General features: G+C 40.8%; 1 protein-coding gene across 1 annotated transcript in view; it reads left to right on the top strand.

Annotated features, from left to right (window-relative positions):
* The first annotated feature begins 10,179 nt into the window (after nucleotides 1–10,179).
* LOC121671342 overlaps nucleotides 10,180–22,223 on the top strand; it is a 20,713-nt gene continuing 8,669 nt past the window's right edge. The window contains exons 1-2 of the mRNA XM_042042804.1: nucleotides 10,180–10,266; nucleotides 20,360–20,412. Coding sequence (XP_041898738.1) covers nucleotides 10,180–10,266; nucleotides 20,360–20,412 — 140 coding nt within the window. The remainder of the gene's footprint in view (nucleotides 10,267–20,359; nucleotides 20,413–22,223) is intronic.

The raw sequence follows: 22,223 nt of genomic DNA on the forward strand, positions 1-22,223 counted from the left end.
GCTAGCAAGGCCTGACCAGGCAAGCTTTGTGCACTGAAAAGGTGCTTGGTTTTCTGTCCTGAATACTCAATGCACCAACCCAACTGCTTCACAGGTCACTGCAGATGGCAAAGCATCTTCGACCTTGCAACAGAATTTGGCTGAACCAATGGATTCTCTGATCACTAATTCACCACATACAGATTTACTGTCTCATTTACTGTCTCAAAGTATCATGCTATTCATGATACTTTGTATTTGTTCACACTACGCAGAGATAAAATGCTGAGAATTCCCACCTGGATTCACAGAAACAAGATCTCCCAGCTGTGAAGCATCTTTTTAAAGGACAAGAGCAGCTCTAAATCAAAAAACTAATGGTGTCATCACCACATAAGCAGCTCCTCTGGCTTCACAACATGTTAATAGTACTACATCAGAATTTCAGGACACGCAAGTGTAAGTATCAATGTTCACCAGGAAAGGTTGGGAAAATGCCGCATGGAAACTGAGGAAGAACTGGCAAAGCTCACGGGGCTCTGCATTGAGGAGCAGATTTGCTTTAAAATACCCACTCTGCTCCCGAGTGCCCAGTGCCCACCAGCACACGCCCTTCATCTACCAACCCAACAAACACTCACTTAAATACTGCAGGGAAAAACACTGGGTAAGACCCACACTGGGAAAAACAGTAATAATAGCAATAATAAACAAGTGATACACAGCATGGAATTACTAAGGATTTCAGTGAGAAACAGTGCAGAAACAAAAAGAAGGCTCCCTGGTAAGATATCAGTACCCAGTCTTGAGAAAGAAGATGGATCTTGTGGAAGTTTCTTCTAATTAAAAAAAAAAAAAGCCTTTCTAAACAGATTTTATGATCATTCGGCTAAGAAACACCAGTTTGCAGATGGATTTTTCATTGCTCACATAAACGAAGACATGGCTTGCAAAACAACCAAGAGAAATGTATTTTTATATTCCATATGAATATTCCAAATTCCTCTAACTTCAACACAAAACAGCTCTGGCAGTTAAAACTGTTTCAGTAGAAGAGCTAGATTTGCGGCCTTGAAACAATTTTTGGTATTTTGCTGAGCAATGGCAAGCAATATTATAACAATAGGATTACAAAAATCTCAGTCCAAGAGCACCACCAGAAGTGGTACAAAGTTCCTGATGCCTGCCCATCCTGAACTGGAAACATTACCCTTCAAGACTGCAAATGACCACTTCACCTCTTGGTACATCTGGATCCAACATACTGTGACAACCTGTTTGTGTGTGATAGTGTTCATGGTATGAAATGAACTGGTAAAAATTGTGCTGCCTAATTTACCAACACTAGCAAGCTGTTAACTTCAACTTTACTCCACAACAGTGCAAGTAACTGCCTGCAACTTTTTAGACCTGCTTATCTTTGTAACAGGCTGTCTGTAGATTAGGGTTACCTGACACTGACTACCTCCACAAGGGCATTCCACTAAAAACTTCATTTTTTAAATTACATTATATAAATTGCCAAACAATACACTTTGTTTGCCCCAACACACTATATAACAACTCCCTAGTTCCAGGAACAACTGTTTTCTTCTTATACTTTTTAATTAGAGTTACAAAATGTTTACAGTAGAAGGAACAATGGCCCTGATTTCTTTTCAAACAGCTTCTGAATGGGCTGCAACACGCCTATGTAGCTGATTGACACCACTTTTCACTACACAGAAGTGGTGTTACAACCCTGGTACTTCTCTTGCACTTTTTCCAGGGTTCCCAATATTAATACTTCACATCTCATATGCAAGGGTAAGGCACGTGCAAAACCTATTTGCCTCTACGTGATCACCACTTAGCTGTCTGGTTTCAAAGTTGCAGAAGGAGAGGGGATATGGATCTTGAAACACAGTTCAGTACCTTATTTGGTTGAAACAACCAATTTTAAATTATTTACTGTAACATGTAAAAAGTCAGTGTGAAGTTTTAGACAACTAGGAAGCAATACTGGGGAAAAAATTAGATTATAGATATGAACAGGGTCTTATGCTCCTTTTTTTAAACTGTGGGTTTGGAAAGTTTATCTGAGCTTATTTAGAAAAATATATGTAGGATTCTTCTAAATAATTTCAAGTTGCTGACCTTAAAAAAAAATCATAAAATTATTGATGGAATAGGAGTAAATGCCTTAAGTGGGAGAAGCTGGAGTGTGCCAACCCCTCCTTGCAAGAACAGACATAAAGAAGCCTTTCTCAACATGGCTCAGCTCCATGGAGTTAAGTAGTCCCCAGAGCAGAGGGAAGTCTGTACTTCAGGAATGAGTTAATAAGCACAGTCTCACACAGACATTGTCTAGCCCTCACAACATCCTGCAAGGCATCAACATTTCTATCCCATGTAAAGACAGTGCAACCTACCTATGGCCACACAGTGAGCTAGCAGGTATTTTCAGGGAGGTAGCTGTGGTTTTTCCATGCATATGTTTACTTTTACGGACAGCAGCCACTTAGCAAGATCACACCCTAGTGTAATACAGGCCTGTGACAAAGGGACGCGTGTAATGATTGGGACCCACCTGAGCCACCTGGACAGTCTGCATTGGAAATGCGTGTGCCAAAGTAATTGCAGCATGCTGCAGCCAGCTCCTGAACTCTAAAAACTGAGCTATTTCACACGGCTACTTCAGGACAGGTGAAACACATCTTAAAGACATTTATTTCTCTGCACTGCCTCTAAACAGAGCTTATGTAGACTCCAACCTTGTAAATTAGCAGTCAGGCTACATAAACTCTGCCACACACATCAAACTTAACTGAGGTGAGGGAGCTGAAGATAACCTAAGTATGAGGATGTCAATTTGTAGTATCAATAAGAGCTGCAATTAGAGATTTGTACATAGTCTCTGTGTAAAACAACAGCATTTAATACAAGAAATTGTGCTACAAAAGTGTCTTAAAGCATCCACAAGAAGCTGACAGTTACACAGACCAACTTGGGTAACTCTCCCAAACTGGGTTTTAATTCTCAGTACGGAATATGAAACAAAAACAAGGGTAAGGGTTTTGGAGAGAGCAGCATACACATCTAGTGAGGTGCAACAGCTCTCACACACTCTGACATTAAATCTCATAGTGGCAAACACTCTCTGCGGCTAAACCCTGACAAGTACAAGCCTTTTCAATGAAAAATTCAACATCTTTATTCTCCTTGTTCATGCAAATGTGACCTTTGTATTCTTCCTCACAGACACCTTGGTACACACTCCCACCTCAGCGCGAGTATCTAAGTTCAACATATTCTCTCAATACACACCTGAAGCTTCAAGGCAGCCTTGGTGTGCTCAGAGTCCACACACACTCTCCATCACATGAGCAGGGTGGCTGCCTGACTCAGCTGTCATCCCAGCTGATTCACTATTCCATTTACTGCTCCTTCCAATTGCAATGAGACACCTTTAACCAGCAGTGCGTAGTAAAGATCATGAGACATGACAGTAGCTGATTATAATAAATTATCTCGAAGCTTGTTCTAGTTTTTAGCTTGTGAATGCTAAAAAAGCATCATTTCTTGTGTTAAAAATGATTGCCAAACAAAAAAACATGCTCAGGATTTCTGTTATTTCTTTTGCCCTTGAAAATAGGTATCTGAATCACTAATACCATTCACCAGTGAATGGGCTACTCTCAAAGAGTTTTAATATGTGTAAGCCCTAAGCCACAAAGGCAAAGACACTGCAGAAAGCACATGCATTGCTCAGGAGTATGTACAGGGTTCAGCAGAACTGTAGAAAACAAAACTCCGAAGATAAGTTACTGGTTTACATCATTGTGGTTTTCTTTTGCTAGAAAGGAATCCTGTGGATCCTTACACTCATGCAATTTATCAGCAACTGAAGAGCAGCCCCCTCACTTGGGAACCACATCCCCCAGACTGCCAGACAACTGAAATTTCAACCTTTGCCCATGAGGGGAAGCAGGCTACCTACAGCAACTGATGTCAGATCACCCCAAAATGAAACTTCATGCTCATCCCAAACTACAACAGTGGAGCAGAGGGACTTCTGAATCACTGAGTACTTCCACGTACCCCCACTGAAGAGAAATTCTACCCATGTAGAGGTGCTCTGTCACAGGAAAGCATTTCAGGAGGCCATTCCAAACACATTCTGGAAATTTTGGGGGTTTTTGAGGACAAAACCCAAATTCTTTCTTGATAAAACAGCAACTAAACTCTACTTCTCTACTACAGAACAATCTTTGTGTGTGCGAGTATGAGAGTGACAATAAAAGAAATACCAAAACAAATACAAACCCATAAAAGTTCCACCTCTGAACAAAAATGAAGCTAACTTAAGTAACTCCTCAAAATATCAGTAACCTGATACAAATACAAACCCATAAAAGTTCCACCTCTGAACAAAAATGAAGCTAACTTAAGTAACTCCTCAAAATATCAGTAACCTGACTCTCAGGATACTCACTTAACTCCTTAATTATGGACTCTGTTCCTGTAACTGAAATCAAATGAAATTCAATCCTGTGATTATCCAGAAGATAAACCATTGCAAGATGAAATGTAGTCTCTTACTACTTTACCCGTTTTCTCTTCAGTTTTGCATATCAATTATTTCTTAGTTCAAAATGTTTATCCAGAACAGGAAGGATAATTGTCATCACAAAGCCTGCAATTATCCATAGGTAAAGAAGACTTTGATACTTGGGGACCTCCCATGCCACCAGAAAAGTTCAAACATAATCTGCTTCTGAAAACCCAAGACCCACTACATCAGCTTCAACACACAAGGCCAAAAAGTCATTTTCTATATTCAGACTGAAACTACAGGGCACATTCTCAACAGCAAGAGAATCACTCAGCATTTACCTATAAATGCACTGGCTTCAACTTCACTAGAGGTCCTTCAAAGCCCATCTCAGCCAACTCTGGGAACCTCTCTGACAGGCAATCAGGAGGGGCTGTCACCCACTCAGGTACATCACCCCATGGCAGCTTAGGGAAGGGTAATGACACAGTCAGGATAACACAGAAGTTCCCTGTCCCTGGATGTCACAATCACCCATGGAGCAACTCTCTCCACGAGTACCGCTGCAGAGTGACCCAAGCAAGTGACACTGGTGATATTCACCACTTCCAAAGAGCAGGCTTACCAACATGAACTGCCCAGCACAAACACACCCTTTTGTCTTCTCTCCTTCCCACCCCCATTGCCTGCTGTAATCCCCAGTGATCCAGTCATACCCAAAGTACCGGCCTTGATCAGAGCTGGGAACTGTATGGGGTCACTCTTGGGAACAAGGCCACTCCTGTTCATGGTGGGAAGCTGCTCTGCACAGATTTCATGGCACAATATTAATCCAACTGCAGGGCTACTACCTGAAAAAACTGCAAGTCACAAGGGGCTAAATGGGTATCATTAAGATTCTAGCTCCAGAATTTTACAAGTAGCTGTACCAGCAGATCCCTTTGCCTGGACACAGTTCTGCTGATTTCAGGGTACTTCTACCCAGTTTCTAACCAAACCTGATCACATAACATGCCACAACAAAATAAGCCTTACCCTGAGGGGCCTGGTACCATACATGCTCATTCCAAGACTCAAAAGCATATTTACTAAGCATGGCATTCTCACAGAGTACAGCAAAAGAAGGGCTGAGACAAATTTCTTTTTCAGATGCTCTACCTTTCAGATTTCATAGGTAAATATCAAATTCCAGACACACAGCAGACTATTTTCTCCCTTGATTGATACAGGACGAATTATAGGATGTTTGCAAAGCTTTTGTGCTTTGTAGAGGAGATACAGGGAAAAACGTGAATAAGCCTTTTAGAACAGAAAAGCAGATAAGGTATTTCAGTGGCCAGCAGAGCTGGGATGACTCCTATTTATTCTTTTGTACAGAGTACAGCTGAATGTTAACAACCATGCCCATGCTCTGTGCAAGTGTAATAAAAAGGAGGTACTGTAAAATAATAGATTGAACAGTTTGCCCTGGACTGATAAAGCAGCAAGCAAATAGCACAATTGCATGGAAGCATGCTTGGTTTGTAAAAGCACAGTCTGTCCACAGCTAAAATCATTTCCAGATGAGGGGGAAAAAAAATAAGTAAAAAAGAAGGGACAGAGAAAATTGAGAACATTTCCCTTTCCACCTGGAAACATAAGATTCAAAAAAGAAGCGTCCCTCAGGGTTTCTGATCCTCAGGCTATGCTACTTTCTCCTAGGAAAGAAATTCAGTTGACTCAGATCAGAGTCATGTTTGAGCAATGTGTAAATCAGTGAACAAACCTGATTTTATAGGCTTTGTACTTCAGTGAAAAGTATATCGATATATAATACACACAGTTACCCATTTCCATTTTTAACTAAATTATTTACCCATTTCCATTTTTGACTAAATTATTTCCTCTCCTTCACATTGCTCAGTTTGGGGGTTTTTTTTCTAATAATGATTTCTATCTCCAGCTTGCTTGGCAAGCAATAAGCTCATCCAACGCATTTTCTGTCTGTTATTGATGAAATGCTGACTATACACCCTCTTAAGATTAAGTAAAAGTGTTTACATGAAAAAACTATCACTAGTTGTTAAATAAATATTTTAAGGTTATTTAATGGAGTACAAATTCAATATAAATGCAACCTGGGAAGAACAGAAACAGAAATATCCTTTTAAGTCATTATCAGAACAATCTTCATTTGGAAACATATCCCATTTACAAAGTACAGGGCAAACAAAAAAAAGCAACATCTGAATTGGCAGAGCCCTACCACCATACATCCATTCATCACCACGCATTGAAATTCAATTGCTTTCAATAAAACTCAACTTTTTGTTAAAAAAGTCCTGACTCAGTAGCATTTGCAGAATTCCCATGACAGTATTGCTGGTAGCTTAAAAATCTGTCCATCTGAATCCTCCTCACATGGCGAGCTCAGGCATATGAGGACAGAGCAGGAGAGAGGCCGGAGCAAAAGCGCGCTGCTGTGATCATTCCTGCACACCAGCCATCCCTTCTGTTTTGCTATTGCATGCCTTAAGGAACAACTCATCTCATCAACTAATCAGCAAGATGAATAGGACAATATGGAATTCTTTGATTACTGTTCTGGTATAGGGAAGAGCCTGAGCTTAAAACAGCAAAAAAAGAAGCTCAAAGACAGTCTAAAAGACAGCTAGGGGACAGCCTAAAAAAAAATAAATAAAATTACAGTACAAGTTTCCAAAGTATGATTATTTCCTTCCCTAGCATCATTATACAACTCAGAAATGCATGAGGACAAGGAAACCTTCTAAACCAGAATCTTTGATGTACATGCAGCACATTCAAGAGAAGGGAACATTGTTGTGCAAAAATCAATTGCAAGAATCAGAAACAACACCAGAAGAAAACAACAGAGGCTAGAATGTAGTAGAAAAAAATGAATTTTTCTGAAAAAGCCAAGAACAGAGATGCCATTGAACAGGTCAGGAATAGTTGTTTCCAAAGGCAGTAAAGGAAGCAAAGCGTCAGCACTGTTACTTCAGGACTGTTAAATCTAAATACAAGCAGCTTTTCTTTTCTCAGAGGCTTTCTATTGGAGAGAGCTGTCTAAAATAAGAGGGATATGCCAAAACAAGGAAGAAACACAAAATAAGTCATGTAAATTGTTAAGAGATACATTCTACAAGATTTCATTGAAATCTCTCAGGCTAACCATGCCTAATAAAAGCATGTTTACCAAAGCTGTACAGAATCACTTGAAAATACAGATTCTAGAGGAAAAAGATGAGCAACGGTTATAATGTAATCTAAAATTATTTCATAAATGCCCCCAATTGCATAGTCCACCAGCCACATTTTTGCAGAATGCTGGAGATAACACAATGACTATTACAGCTGTTAATAAAACTCAAAGGCTTCAACAAAAGCAGTTAACAATAAATGGCAGTTATGCTGTAGCACGTTTTTTTAAAATACAAAAGCTAAACCACTTGCTAAAGTCAAACCAATCATTCTAAAAGAACTGGTTTAGTGTGGAATTATAATTTGCAAAACCCCAATTTTCAGGCTTTATTATTATTATTATTATTATTATTAAATTGGCAAGCACTCCTCTGTTTGCTGTCTCTGGCCCTACTGCAGTCCCGCACATTTCCTTATTCCCAATACAGAGATCCTGAATATGACATTATAATCACGAACTCTTATAGCTAACAAGGGGAAAACATGCTTTCTTCAGCACTGTACGCAGAAGGGATTAAAAAGTTTTGGTAGATTGAGTTCCTTTTAAATCAGCATCTGTAGCACAGCAGTCTACAAGCTAAGTTGAGACCGAGGCAACTAACCCCACCAATCTAAACAAAATAATGCATAAGCATGAAGACAGTTCTGTCTTACCAGCATCAGCTGAACACTATTAGAGCACTTACCAACTACCTCAGATTTTTTGGCCGTGTCCACCTTATTTACAACACTTCTGTATTAGGAGAGTATTACAGAACTTTAACAAGGAAAAAAAGTTGAAAAACAGATTTAAACTCTACTATAATGGATTAATATTCTCCCTTCTCTAATTTTCTCGTATTTAAACCAAACACATCACTGACAGACCTCCTCTGGCTTCAGTGTGCCACTTAAAAAAAAAAAATCACTACTCATAAATCCCTTAAGATAACTATACTGAAGTCAAACACAAGCATTTCCTTTACTTTCATTCTAAGTTATAAACATTTAAACAATACTGGAATCAACCAACATCCTACACTGCCAAGGACAGGTTCTATATGTAAGTTTCAACCAAAGTTGAAAAAAATTACTTAAGAAACAGACATTAAGCAGTTTAACATCACAGATTCCACACTTTTCTAAAATGAAGAGACTTTCTTTTCAACAGCCAATTAGCACAAGCTACTCTCTTTTCAGCTTGGCAAAGCTTGGTGAGTCTTTTCATACAGTGGCTGAGTTACAGGAGAGGAGAAGGACTAAATACAGCATTATTTTACCACATCCTTACTAGAGGGGAAAGATAGTCTTGCAATTAAGGAGTCAGCAGGTCAGCACTTCATTTCCAGTTTGGTTCCAAACTGCTTGTGTGGTCCTGGATGAGACAGTGACCTCCTGTGCCTTCTTTTTCTATGACCCTGTGGGGATAAATCCATACTTGCCAATCTCATGCTATGACATTCGTTTGCCGATTTTGTTTTTGAAGGGTGAAGGAGGCAGAGCAAAGAAGGAAATTGCCCTGTTAAGAGGAGTAGGTGCTGAAGAGCCATCTCCTTGCAAGTAGTTTGGGTGTTGCATGCTGTTACAACTGATGAGTGCACCACAGCTTTGCTGCACAGCACAGGCAACCAGTACAGCAAAGTACTTTTCTCTTTCCTAAGGTCAAAGAAAGATGCAGAGAAAAACCACTGAAGGACTTTATGTGAGTACTCACTTACTGCAATTAACATTGTGCTGTTGTGAAATGCAGTTAATGAGGTTCTTGCAGAGAATGAGCCACGGGAATACACAATGCTGCTCCCAGGTGAGCAATCCCATACTCCATCACCTGTGTTTGGAATAAACCTTCCAAGTTAATGCAGGCCAAGTTAGTGCCCCTGTTTCACACCTGAAGAAGCAGAGCATTGATACATACATTTTCCTTCTCAAATCACAGCAGCAGGGAAGCAAAACTAACCAGATATTTCCTGTATCTACACCACAAGATTCAGCCAATGCTTCTGAAAGGAACCAAAAGACACTGTAATTGTTTCTTAAATCTGAACTACAGCATTTTGAGTCTCTCCTGTTCTCTTCTATATATCTCTTTCTATAACTCAGGCTCCTGTGCACTAGGAAACTTGCTAAAATGGAGTAAGCAATAGTTTTCACAAAAAAGTACCTCTCATTTTTTTACAATACATTACTGAAGCCACATTAAAGTTCTCTGAAGACACTCTGAACTTCTGAATTAGAGCTGAGTTAGTGAATCTTTTAACTGTTTAGGGACACAAAATGTTTGGTCTTTTCTAACAACTTGAACAACCCATATGCACAACCTGTCTTACGTCCATGTTGAAAATTAAGGCAGTTTGAATAGTTCATGCTATAATGAAAGCAAGTTATAAAATCTATTCGTCTACTAGCAAGGAATATACCAAGGCAGCCCAGCCACGTAGGACATCAGAGCCTCTGCTTGCCTTGCAGTAACAGAGGTGGTGCCCGCAATGGGACATAGCAAGTGCAACCCAGCACCAGCGAGTCTGGATACAGACATGGAAATTCAACACCATGGCAATAACCAGGGCAACAGTGTAAGTCATGACACAAAGGGGAAGCTTTATTAGTGGAGTTCTATACCAAGCATAATATGTATTAAAATCCATGCTTTAAAAAAAAAAAAAGAAGTGGCAAATTTTATTAATTCACTTTAGCCTTCTGCTATGTACTTTACTTTTTTTTTTTCAAAATTACTCTGTTATTTTGTTTCTCTCTTGTCCATTTAACAACATTCCCAAACCAGCAGAGCCTATCAAAGCTAAAAGCCTTGTCCTGCTGCTGGTGTATCACCAACATATGTTAGGAGCACTTAAATTGCAAGGCTGCAATCTGCTCTCTGAAGGAGGCTGGTAGCAGGTGTGACAGTCTGATCTGCAGAATGAACTATATATAAAGATGCAAGCAGTGGGGGAGAGGACTCCACAGCTTTGCTTTTATATATCATGCTGCATTTGTAGTCCTACTTATTTAGAGAGAGGGAGAGGGAAGCCACAAAGTTAAAATAGGTAGACCTTGGCATCTCTAAGCTCAGTGTTTGATTTTACAGCCCCTCCCTGTCAGCAAAGCAAGTGAGCAGCACCAGGCTGTCTGCAACTTGCTGTTCGTGCTGAGAAATGCACAATTTGCAATTGCAAGGAACCAACACTCTTATTTATTCCATCTAGGCACTGTGTACAAATCCAAAGCCATGTGGTCTTCCCCAAAGGCTGGCTTCCCAAGCAGCCCATCAGGTGAAAGGCAGGCTGCCAAGGGCTGTTGACTATAAACTGAGCTCAGATCTCTGCTTCCTATCTCAGCTTCTAGCTTACACTGAAGAGTAACACAAAACATAAAGCAAATTACTGCACTTCACATTTAAGTTCAGAAAGAACAGCGTACTTTTTGAAAAAATGACAGGAAAATTCTGGATGATAAACAGCATGTTTCTAAAACCCTAATTAATTACAGAAAGACTTTATTTCAGTATCACACACAACTTTAATCCCCTCAAGTGATCAAGAAAAAATGTGGGCTCATTGTGTCTTAATTCTCTCTTTTCACCATGTCTCTGGCATCCACCAACCTTTGGAAACAAAGTCTTTCAGAAAGCAACAAAACACTGGCTCACTGAATCAGAAGCAACTTGTGAAGGCTGCTAGAGTTAAAGCAGTCTTTACACACTGTCTAATCACAGACATAATACATTGTCTTATAAAGGGTAACAGAGACCACCCGTAAAACCCGTAAAATCTGCAACTTCTCTGCTGCCCAGAGAAGCTGCGGGTGCCCCACCCCTGGAATTATTCAATGCTAGGTTGGATCAGGCTTTGAGTAACCCGGTATAATGGAAGGTGTCCTTGGCCATGACAAGGGGATTGCAAGCGGGTGATCTTTAAGGTCCCTTCCAACCCAAACCACTCTATGATTCTGTGAAAACAAGACATACATTTTACAGAATTAGCTATTTCAATTTACAGATTCCAAATAGTTTAATAACTTTCACATAAAGCAGATTTTAAAAGCCTTCGTTTTATTTTGTTCTGAGACCAAGCAAGTGCTGAACTATGAAATGGAGGTAATTTAGAATAAAATAGACCATTTCATACAAATTGGACTCAAGTACAGTGGATGGCTATGGTAAATATTGAGACTTTTTTTTTCATTGAGAAGAGTAGCATGCATGCATGCATAAGCATTTACAGGTCCACCTTGACAGCATTTTTAGAAAGGGGACAACTATATGGATCTACCTGATCATCCTGAACAGCCCACTAGGCCATTGCCCAAACCTTTCCTCAACCATTTAGCTCAGCACTTCTCCCACAGGTCACTAGCCACTGGGAAAATACCACCACAAAAAGGAGATTTAGTCAAGTCTGAAATACATGATTGTAAAAAAAATATTCTGGAAGTAGATTTAGGATACAGTTCCCTTCAGCAGATTGTTCAGACTTTTCCAGATGCTAAAAGGTAAACAGCAGTACATTCAAGCTAATTACCTCATATTCAAATATCAAAAGAATATTTAACTCAGCACAAATTAGCTTTTCATACAAGCTAGCTCCCCTTCGCTGCTGCTTTCATTCCTCAGCTAGGGAATTTCACCAGCAAAAGAACCTTCTTACCTCCACAGAGACAGGGTGAGGACCAGGAGCCTTTTCAGCTAAATATTTCACAAACACCAAAAGATACAATACAGGATATTCATTACCTGTGGCTTCCAATTTAGCAGGGGCTTCAAGCTAACAACGGCTATTTTATGGCAACGCCAAAGCAACAAAAGGGTCATCAGGAACTTACTTCAAACAGCTATACTAATAAAGGAGATATTTATAAGACACTTATTACAGTAACATTTTACACACACTAATATCTGGGTTTAGTTTACCACAGCATTGTGTTCCTGAGTGATCACTGGGAACAGGGTGAGGAGACTACTCCATTGCCTAACACAACCACAAGCTAAAAATGCTGTTTTACATAAAGAGCAGAGCATTTTCTTTTAAGACCAGGTTAGGTAAGTTCAGAAGGTTTTTCTCTTCAAATGGAAGCTCTTAAACATACAAATATTTTGCATAGAGTTATAGTCATTTAAAATCACATTCATTGGCTTTTTTACAAAGAGAGCCTATGCTAACACAGTACTCTGGATTTAAAAGCTCTACTTTATTTCAGCCAGTCCACTTTTCTTGATATGTCTTAGTTCAGACGTCAAATTTTCCAGAATTATTACAGACTGCATTTATTTGTGCTATTTTTCATGTGAAGAAAAACTAGAAAGAGCAATTAAAGCTGCTGTTAAAAAAAACTCAGTGAGAGCAAAACCCATCAAACCTATCTTCTCAAATTAGTATTCTTAATGACATTAAAAAAAGTGTTCAATACAGGATTTGGCAACAACGCTCTGAACTTGCACCATGCCCAGAAGACAGGACTCAGTTTGACTGAGCGAGGGTGGAGGAGTCTTTTGTACCGGGTCTTTTCCTTTCCCCCATCCCCAGGCATCTTGTTCCTACAGTGCCACAAGAGAAGCAGCAGCTTTGTCAGCGTTTAAGCAATTGACCCAAGGCACACCCTCACCTTGATCCAAACCTGAGCTGCTGCCTCCCGCCGAGCCCCCTCACACTCACACGTCGCAGGAGACCAGCAAAGCCGGCTTCCCCACTCCAGGAAAGCCACAGCCATTGCTGGGCTGCCTCCCCTCATCTCCCTCCAAAAGCAGCAGCATTACTTCTCTCACCCAGCACTCATGTCTGTAATAAAAACCAGAAACACTCAGCAGAGTAAGTGAAGTGTATAGAGATGACTACTCTCCTACTATTATAATACTCTCCAAATTATTATAATTGCACAATACTTTTTAACTTTTAGCAAAGCCTAACACTTCAGGCTAGCAGTCTTCCAGCAACCTGCTACTGCCAGAGACAAATTCAAGGTGAGTAAAATCCCTTCCCTCTTCAGGCTGCACACAGTGCTGAGGCCAGAGCTCATTCACCAGGAATGGACAGCCACCACAGCCTGGCCACCACAGCCCTGCTGCCTAAATTAGTCTTATTTTGGTACCTGGTAGCTGGCTGCTCTCCTGGTGCTTACAGCTGTAGGCACAGGGTCTTTACAGGAAGGCAGAGGGGAAAACTGACAGCACAAACAAATGCACACTTAAAACAACACAACTAACATTTGGTCCAACAGGTTCTTGGAGAGGTCAAATTAAATCAAGCTTTGTTATTTCACTTAGCAGCTTATTAAAGAAGCAAAAGGTTCTGAAGCTTCCATTTTATTGGGGTTTTTCAACTGTCATTTAAGTTGTTATAGCAACAAAACTTTCAGCTGTGTGGTCGCAGAGCCACTCCAGCATCCCCAGAAGTAATTTTTCCAATATTTATTGAATTCAGCTCCTTCCTGTTCAGGACTCAAAGAACTTGGAACAAAGTTGTGATTCTCATTATATGTGCAAAGAAGTATATTGCTGCAAGATTCTCCCAAGTAAGATATTGCTTCCAACATTTAACAGAGAAGGAAAAAAACTATGTAGCCTTTGCCTAGGGGGAAGATAGAGTAACTCAACAACTTTGAAAGCACATGCAAAAAAGATGGAGTAAGGTGAAACTACTTTTCCATTTAGTAAGTGTGGCTACGTTTCTTCAAACAAATGAAAACAACTAAGTGGGTGCACACACAAACATACAGGCACTCCCAGAAGTTCTATCTCCATTTAAAATACTTTATACCCACGTAACTTTTTTTTTCTAGTAATACAACATCAACACCAGCAACATTTTAAATTGCTATTCTCAGTCTGTAAAGACATGCACACCCGGAAAAAAAAAATCCTATAAATGTTGCCACTTAAAAAGAAAACTGCTAATGATATACCAGCTTGCTCCTCCTGCAACAAATTCATAATTCCACTGCATCAGCAGCAGGCTAAGCATGAGAGAATGAGTAAAGTATGGCCAAAAATGTGACACTGCTTTTCCAAAACCATGTCTATTTTCTCTATCAAATTAGGGATACACTACTTTCACTAAGCTTATTGCCCAAAAAGAAAACCTTCCTATAATAAACTCCACACTTTTATTTTAAAACGAAAGCCTTTGGGTGACATCTGTTGAGCCACTGAGGTCAATTTTTTATCCTCTTGCTAAATGGACCACTTGCCTCCAGGGCACCAAGTTAACCCATTTCTTCCCATCTTTGGTGCTTTCTGTTTGTCTGTACTTAATGTACTGCATTAGTGTCTCGCTTCCATGGAAACTCCCATTTCCAACTCATGTGAAAAAAAAAAGGCACCTGTCTATCATTACCTCAAAAGCATTTCCTTCCACCAAACTCCAAAGACATCCCATCCTTTATTCCACCTCTACAGAAGACCATCCTTCTCCCCACAGTCACTTCCCTTCTGCCAGCCCTGTTTCTGTCACCACAGAAGTTTTGACAAGCTGGAGGCACAACGATCCAGGAAGCAACACCAGCCAACTTCTCCAGCACCAGAGCATGGTCTCTGACAGGAACACAGAAGCATCCCAGGGCCCATCTCCAGGGGATGCTGGTTTCTGCTCCTGGGCAGCAAGGATCATTCTCTTGTACAGAAACTTTTTTGGTCTTCATTCCTCTTCCCCCGCATGAGAGACCCCAGCCCTGAGATTCAGGGCACGGGATCCAGCCCAACAGTTCTAGTAAGAAAGTCGGAATGCATTTGTCCTTTTGTTTAGCACTAAATAGGTGATTAATGTGCATCACTTCACCCCAGGGAACTGAAGTAGAAAATAAGTTACCATCAAGTACCCACCACCTGATTAAAAAAAAAAAAAAAAAGCAAGCAAATATCGCAACAAAATAGTTATTACAATTATTTCCAATTTAATAAATACCTGGGGCCAGTTTGAGAAAACAACTAAGGATACCCATAGGAAAAAAACCCCGACATTGCTGAGGTATTGTAACAAGTAAAACTAATGTGATTATCTCAAAACCAAAAAAAAAAATGCTGTTAATTTAAAATTCTTTTTCCCCAATTTAAAATTTGACTCATTTCTCTTTCACTAGTAATATTAGTCATTTCAACAAGTATTATGACTGTGCTGCTGTTTTCTTTTCTACTTTCTCAGTTTTTTTAAACAGCCCCACTGAATTATGTAACTTAGCTCAAAGACAGTTTGGTTTTTGGTGGTTTTTTATCCATTTCCCAGTACCAGACTTGCTGAGCATCACATCAAAATGACCTCAAAGAAACAAAATATATAATGTATATTAAAAAGGAGGGGAAAAAAAATAAAGCACAGATGCCCTAAAGTATCTTGCAGAATTTTTTAAAACTTTTTGCTTCACTTTTTATTTTCTTACTGCTCAGAAAATATTTCTGAGTGAGAACATCTGTGCCATATTCTGGATTGATGTTAGAAGAATTCCACTTTATTTTCAATATACATAAGCACTGGTTCAGCATTGTTGCATGTTTTATCCATTCAATTTATATTTGGATGAAAAGGTTTGTTTTCCTTTGAAGAACCAGGAAATTGTTTTAAAGTTACATGAACCGTATTCTGTATAACTAAGATCACCAGCATTTCTCCCCCATTTACTCCATCTTATTTTACCAGATTAAATGTGCCACGACTAAAAGATGTCATAGTCTGGTACAACTGAGAATGTGTTACTTCCAGTGGTGTTTTTGTAATAGAACTAAAACATCTGTGACTGTTATAACTGAAGTTAAAGTGTAAAAAGCTCCGAGAATCAGATGGCTTTCCACTGGTGGAAGGCTATTGCCCAGGAGAAGAAAGGCTGGCAACTCCCTAAACCCCAGACTGCCTCCAGAAACTATTCCCCAAATGCGCTGAGCGCTTTCACAGGCTCCTCCACAGTCCTCCCCCTCAGAGCTACAGGAATTGCTCAGCAGCTGAATGGTGCTTTGCTCAAAGGGAAATCACTCTCAAGCCACTCTTCCACAAACACACACTTCACTTTGATCACTGTTAAGTAACAGTGAAACACTGAGAAACCACATAATGCCAAACTGAAAGCCATGATGTTCCCCGTCCAGCCGGGGATAGGTGCTGCTCACAGCCAGGCTAAGCAGTACCACACACATCCTCTACTGAAAGCACCTTCCAAGTTGAAGGCTTACATGCAGTCCACTTCTCAAGCCCCGCTCTGTAAGCACTACAGAATTCAGCCCTCTTTATCAGCTTTGAATAATCCCGGGTGCCTGCTTGCTCAAATCACAGCGGTGAATCACAGCCCCAGCGTGGCTCTAAGGCCTTCCTAAGACAAGCCTCCTCTCTCATTTCACGGATGCCTGAACACAGGCAAGAGCTGGCAGAGAGGGCATGGCAGGGCTTGTGCAGCTCCCTGCCTTGCAAGCCACAGGTCCCTCGGGCACAGCACTGCCATACAGCAAAGTCCCCGTGCAGGGGACCTCCGTAGCCACTGCCATGCCACGCTCACTCCAAAGGTTCATTTCTTCACCCTGCAACTTCTCTTGCAATGTGCAGAGTCACCTGTATTTACAGATGAGACAATGACAGGAAAACGTGGATTTGGCCAAAAACACAGAGAGAGTTGGAGAAAACAGGTTAAAAGAAAGTTTTCCATAATGAGCAGAGGGAATTTATCACTATAGCGGTGCATTTCCAGCACCAAACCTGCAGGATCACACAGCAGCTTTCTAAACATGAAGCAATCATGACCCATTTCAGTACTGATCTTCCTTAAATTAGCATCTCTCCACTGCTGTTCACCACGCCTCAGCAGAATGACGTTACCCATCAGCTGGGTTTCACTGCCGCTGTTGGGAGCCCAGCATCAGCAAAGAGGTCAAGAGCCAGCTTGAGAAAACTGCCAGGAGCCCCACGGAATCCTGGCTGACCTCAGGTAAATCACTGAAATACTACCCAGCCAATTCTGAATGCAGAGCCCAGAAACATCATCCTGGGGATGTCAGCTGGAACTAAACTGACAGCCAACTGAGCAGCAGGGGTGACAGGGACTTTTTTGGCATTTTGGTTCCTTTTTGGGCTTGAGAGGATTCCTGTGCATTCTGGAAATAACCTATAAGATTTTTTTCTACTTAAGAAAGGCTTGATATTTGCACATATATCAAAATGAAATCCAAACCAACAAAAAAAACAAAACAAAACAAAATACACACACACTAAAAAAAACCCCAACTTTAAATCTTTTTTATGCTAAATTTAGTCACTACTGCCCTTGAGTATTGCCAAAGAGGTCTCTGAATGGGCATTGTGGCAGATCCGTTTAAGCCTGTGGCAAAAACCTAGTGGTCAGACTCGAGGAATGTACCAAGAACAATACAAAGTCCAAGTAAAATCAGCAGTTTTTCAACCAACCCACCCATGTACTAGGCTCTACAAATGATGCCCCAGTGACACAGTCATGAGGAACCATGCAACTGTTGCTCTACAGAACATAACTTGTATCAAAGCTGCCGTTTGTGTACCCGGCAGAGAACGGCTGTCTGAGAACCGACTTGTAAGCAAATAATCCCTGTTAGCTGGTACTGGGGGGAATAAAATCAAAAACAGTAAAAAAAGCAAGCTTCACACACACATGCATTCAAACTACAACCTTCCCCCCTCACAATTCCCTGTTGATGAATATCAGTCCTACCAAAGAGATGGAGCTTTAAGCTCTGGGTGGCCTAAGCCCCCAATGTACAAATTAAACGAGAATATGGTCATCTGACACCTGTTACCTTTGCTTACACTGCCAACTTTCCCGGAGTTCTGGTCTCTTATCAGCAACAGCCTCTACCACTATCAAAGAGCAGATTACAATTTCTTTTCACAAATATTAGTGCATTGCAGTTTTCAAATTAACAATTGAAGTATTGTTCCACGCAACATAAAACCCCCACAAAACTTCACCTCCCTACAGCATTTGGTAAGGGAGATGGGAAAGGTGTCTTGAGACTTCTATTAAAATCTTTTTGATTCAGCAGGAAAACTGTTAATTTACTTATTTTAACTAGAAAATGAGAGTTATCTGTAAGGTCTAGGAACACCACTACAAGCTCATGATATGCAGGGCATCAGACTGAACTATTATGGAGACCAAACAATCCCTCTAGGGACTGAATGCGACACTGAACAACTCCAGCATATCTATGATCTCCTATTTCATATTCTTGGTTACCATGATCATTTACATCACATTAGAATTAAAAATAAAAAAAATTATACCTGCCTACCACTTTTGCACACCTATTTTGACTTGCAAGAAAAAGAAGATAAAGGTAAAATGCTTACAATATCCACCCCAAAAAACCAAAGGATGAAAGATTATGCTGACAGTCAAAAGTCAACAAAAAATGTCAGAAACATCTCTGGCTACATCTAAGTCAAACCAAAGTTACAAGATGCACAACTACGTCCTTTCGATAGTTGCTCAATACATCATTTTTATAATAATTTTCCACCTTTTAACACTAGTTCAATATTTGATAAGCATGTTTCATCTCAACTGCCTGTCTGCTTTCTCCCTTTTGGTGCAGTCCATCATCTCCTGCCATCAATGTTAAGCCACTCACGTGTGGCTGACCTCCCCTCTTAAATCACTCTTACCTTCTTGCAACTTTTTAACCATTAAATTAATTGCTAGGAAGCCATAAGCAGAACTACACCTGCTCCAAATCTGCACAACCCCTGCAGGGTTTGGAAAATGCACCTACCATTCCTCAAGCCAGCTGTCCCCTGCCCAAGCTGTACTCCTTTAAGACTCAGGCAGAGATTGTGCCAGAGGCTGCATCAGTCCATCCAGCCACACAAAAGTGCACCATTAATGTGCCCCCATGAAAACTGGGTTTCATTAAACGTGATCGATTTTGCTGACTCCACTTGCCCTGAACAAGGTGGATTTCAAACATCTCTTATCATTTGCTGGTTCATTTCCCGCAAACACAGCCTGCAGAAAGAATGCAGCATGTTTCAGACACAAAGCTTCTCTTGGAATAAAAGCAAAAGTACAGAAAAATTTATACACACTACACAGGCCAGGCTTTAAACACAGCCTGTCATATTAATAACTAATTCCACACACAAAGATTTAGTACTGACAGGAGGGTTAATCCATAATTAATTTTTGGAGATTTATGAATCCTAATCAAAGACATAGCACCCAGAACTAACTGCAGTTATCTGCAGTTGTGTTATCTGTGTGTCATCTGTATGTTTTTAACTCCTAAAATCTTACAGAGAGGAGAACCATACTGTTATGTGGATTATTCTCCATAAGTATTTTTTCCATTCTCGACATGTCTCTTGAACCTAAATAAGACCAAGCCAGAACACTGAGGTCAAATTTTGAAGTTATTCACTCCTGGCACTCTGCAGTCATGGGTTTGGGCTGCCTCACTACAGCTGCACAGGGACATCATAAGTACACTATGCAGATCACTTATGGCTAATCACAACCGGGAAACCGTGACAAAGCAGGAGGTGATCTGGGAAGGGCTGACAACTCAGTTCTCATAGGCTTTGAGGAGTTCTCCTGAAGGAACTGCTGCATACAGTAGACACACATTCTTGCAGGATGAGAAATGCTGGTTTTCCTGTAAGTATGAAAACCATAAACTTCATTCAAATATTTTGAATAATCTTCCACCAGATATGCTTCTTTCCATAACAGCACAGTGGTGGTGAAGTAGATTTCAGTGTCAGCTCGATACCTGCTGGCAGACTGTAAGTTCATTCGGGCACATATACTTTGATCCCCTCCGTTTAGGAATTACTTTGTCCCCTTTCTTGTCTCTTTATGAAGTGGAGATTTGCTCATCTGCTACATTAGCACAGAAAGGAGCCACCTAACTGCTACAAAAAGGCAGTCATCTGTGGAATTCTGGCATCCAAACCATAAAATTACTATGTTACTCTACTGCGAACACAGCAAACAGCACTATACGCCTACTTACAAAACTTAATTACTGTAAGATCCAGTTCCTTACTACCTAAACATCACCACAGAAAATCTTCAGTCAAAAGTGAAGTTTGACAGTGACCGTATAAAACACTCAGAGAAAGCCATGGACACTGCTACTGTTTTTAACCACAGAATTTCCATAGAATAAAAACAATCACAGTAATTGCTGCTACCTCAAGTCCATACCAGTGGCATACAGCATAACCACCATATAAATACTAATAAATAAAACCACCGTGTCATTTTAACCCAGAATACAGAGCTTTTGGTACCAGGGACTAGTCAAAGTATGGCTGCCCCTCTGCAAACTGGCTTTTTAATAAGCACACGGCCATAGTCAACGAAGAGTTTTTTGGGGGTTTTTTTCCCTCGTGCTTCCACAGGCGGGCCACTTCTTTTCTGAAGTGCAATTTGCAATGATGTAACCTTTCCTGGTGACTGGCATGTGTCTCCCCAGTGCTTACCACTTCAATCCCTCCCAGGTTTAGCATTATGCTGCAGAATGCAACTGCCATCCCTTAATGCAACTTAATAGCTGGAAGCCAGGATGCCGTCCACTGCCACAGGAGTTACATGGAACACAGTTTTGGAACAAAACATAGCAAAATAATCACTTTTATTAATGTTGTAGCACTGATGAACAAATGTTGCAAACACTTCTCATCTGAATGGCCCAATGAGGCATTCAGTCCTCCACAGAGTCTCACTTTACTGTTCACTGCTTTACCTTAACCAGAGAGGTACTTTCAGCCTGTCTCCTATATGCAGGTAGACTGTCATGTGCATTAATTGCTGTATATGAATGACTGCTGGTATGCAGCCACAGCCATATCCTAGAGAATCATTTTTCTCTTTTTTCAGCCAGAATCAGAATATGTTTGCCCTCTTCAAAACCATGTTCTTCAGGAATCAGGTGGGGAGGTGACAGCAAACTCAGTTAACTTTCTCCTCCCAGCATCTGGAATTCTCTATGAAAAAACTGATTTTAAAAATTTTCTTGGGAATCACTTCAATCGACGAATCGTTCACAATATTCCTTCCATTGCATGTTTCAGGACAGCCTGGCAGTCTGCATTTGCCAAAGCAAAACTTCCAGGGTCAGAAGTGTAAAATGTCTCAGAAGTGCTAAGGGGGAGAAGCACACAAACTTCTTGGATCGACAAGGCAGAGGAAAGGGGAAGGGCACTGCTCAAGTTCTCAGACAACGATAGTCATACTGTCCAACCAACCAGTTGATTAAAAAGAAGTTTGCAGCAACAAGAAAGTACGTTGGGGGAGAGCGGGGGAGGAGAATAGGAAAGAGAGAAAGAATTTTTTTTTTTTTTTTTTTTAAATAAGGGAAAAAAACCAAAATCCAACAAGTTGCCTATGGAGGGAAAGCCAAGTTTGCAACCGCCTGCACACACGCTCAGCCAGGAATTTCAACATGGGGCTGCGGGAGGCCGGCGCAGGCGGCTGTAGGGCTCAGCCCCGCCGCGGGCCGGGCCGGCGCTCCCCGCACCCCGGGGCACCGCGGACCGTCCCGCACACGCGCAGCCTCCCCCCGCGGCGCGGCGGGCGCGGAGCTGCCGGG

This window comes from Corvus kubaryi, unplaced genomic scaffold (assembly GCF_017639235.1).
Source record: "Corvus kubaryi isolate FWS band 111438036 unplaced genomic scaffold, C.kubaryi_AGA036_p1.0 37398, whole genome shotgun sequence".
NCBI lineage: Eukaryota > Metazoa > Chordata > Aves > Passeriformes > Corvidae > Corvus > Corvus kubaryi.